At 48.7% G+C, this 2031-nt stretch overlaps 1 protein-coding gene across 1 annotated transcript in view; it reads right to left on the reverse strand.

The window, feature by feature from the left end:
* Window positions 1–319: 319 nt before the first annotated feature.
* LOC107199240 (phosphatidylinositol 4-kinase beta) overlaps window positions 320–2031 on the reverse strand; it is a 15288-nt gene continuing 13576 nt past the window's right edge. Inside the window, exon 4 of the mRNA XM_033511722.1 lies at window positions 320–540. Coding sequence (XP_033367613.1) covers window positions 427–540 — 114 coding nt within the window. The 3' untranslated portion in view covers window positions 320–426. The remainder of the gene's footprint in view (window positions 541–2031) is intronic.

Consider the following 2031-nt stretch of genomic DNA (forward strand, 5'->3'; position numbering starts at 1 on the left):
TGAATTTTCCTGGAATTCCCATTCCCAGGTTTTGATTGGTTTTTTTTTTTTTTGGGAATATTTGGGGAATGTTGGGAAATTCCAGAGGGTTGGAAATGGAGGAAATGCTGTGGTAGGAAAGAGGGAACCTCCGGAAAAATGGGATCAGAACTTACGGGAGCCAGGGATTTATCCAGGCTTTCCGTACTCGAGGAGAATTCCTGGGAAAAGCAGGAAAAAAAGGGGGATTTGGGGCAGTTTTTTTGGGAATTTTTTTCCATAAGGAAGAGAGGAAGGAAAAAGGGAAAAGGGGGAGAAAAAAGCAAATTTTAGCTCCGGGTTCACTTCCAGCAATTCCCAAGTTTTTTATTTTGGTCCCATCCCCTTGGAATTCCCGCGGATTTTTCCCGGGAAGGAAAATCCCACGGATCTCAAGGGGGGGTGGGATCAAAGCGGAGCAGAATTCCCAGGATTTTCCCGGTTTTCCTCCTCTCCAGGATTCATTATCCCAGCCCAGAAGGACCAGGATGGATCCAGCTCTGAATTCCTTGGATTTCTGACCTGTTCCATCACCAAATCCACGTTTTTCCTCCTTCCCTGGATTCCAGTTTATCCCTAATTTCAGCATCCCCACGGAAACGATCCCGAAAATTCCCCGAATCCCAATTTTTTTGGGTCGTTTGAATCCCAGAGGAATTCCTGATTTATCCCAAGGATTTTCCTGTGATTGTCACATTTCCCTCCAAGCTCTATCCCGAGGGATTCCCATCCCAAATATCCCGAAATTCCAGCACTTGGACTCCATCATTCCACGATTTCCTTCCTGAGAGGATCCAGTGGAGCTTCCTCATGTGAAAACCGGGAATTCTGGGGCCAAAATTCCCAAAAATTCCCATAAAAAACGGGACAACCAGGTTGGACCTCACCCAGAGGGAAAATTGATGGGAAATGATCCCAAATTTTGAGGTTTTGGGATCATTTCCCGTCAATTTTCCCAGTTTTTTCCACGGAATTCCCGGATTCCGGAGGGAAAACCACCCAACGCTTCCAAGAATTCCGGGATTTTTGAGGGATATTTGGGATCCAGGGCTGGAGTCTCCCCGGTTTTGTGCTTTCCCAGTTTTTTCTGGATCGTTTCCAGGAGTTTCCTCATCCATAATTTATGGAAAAGCTCCGGTTTCCGCCTCCTCCTTTTCCATATTAAAAATTCATCCCGGAGGGAACGGCCCCGGATTTTTCCGGGGTGTTTTGATCCCGAATCCAGCCTGGAAAATTCCTTCCCAATCCTTCCTTCCACCCTCATCCCAAATTCCCAGAGTTTGAAACAATCCTGGGCTCCTTCCAAGGATTCCCAGCAGAATTCCCAGCAGGATCAAACCTTGGATTCCTGATCCATTTCCCAGGAATTCCTGGGAATTCCCAATCATTCCCAACCATTCCCAGTCATTCCCAGTCATTTCCAGTCATTCCCATTCATTCCCAACCATTCCCAGTCATTCCCAGCCATTCCCAGCCATTCCCAACCATTCCCAACCATTCCCAACCATTCCCAGCCATTCCCAGTCATTCCCAGTCATTCCCAACCATTCCCAACCATTCCCAGTCATTCCCAGTCATTCCCAGTCATTTCCAGTCATTCCCATTCATTCCCAACCATTCCCAGTCATTCCCAGTCATTCCCAGCCATTCCCAGTCATTCCCAGCCATTCCCAACCATTCCCAGTCATTCCCAGCCATTCCCAGCCATTCCCAGCCATTCCCAGTCATTCCCAGTCATTCCCAGTCATTCCCAGCCATTCCCAGTCATTCCCAGTCATTCCCAGTCATTCCCAGTTTCCCTGGGGTGGATTCCACCCTCCGGAGGTTTTGTTTTTCCCAGATTTGGGAAGCACCGGATTTTCCCGCTGGCAATTCCCGGCTCATCCCGTGATTCCCAGCAGGCCGGGATCGGCCTTGGAGCAGATCCCAGTCCCAGGAGATCTCTGGGATCAATCCCAAGGCACAATCCCAATCCCAGGAGATCTCTGGGATCAATCCCAAGGCACAATCCCA

The sequence above is a fragment of the Parus major genome, unplaced genomic scaffold, assembly GCF_001522545.3.
Source record: "Parus major isolate Abel unplaced genomic scaffold, Parus_major1.1 Scaffold522, whole genome shotgun sequence".
NCBI classification, from domain to species: Eukaryota; Metazoa; Chordata; class Aves; order Passeriformes; family Paridae; genus Parus; species Parus major.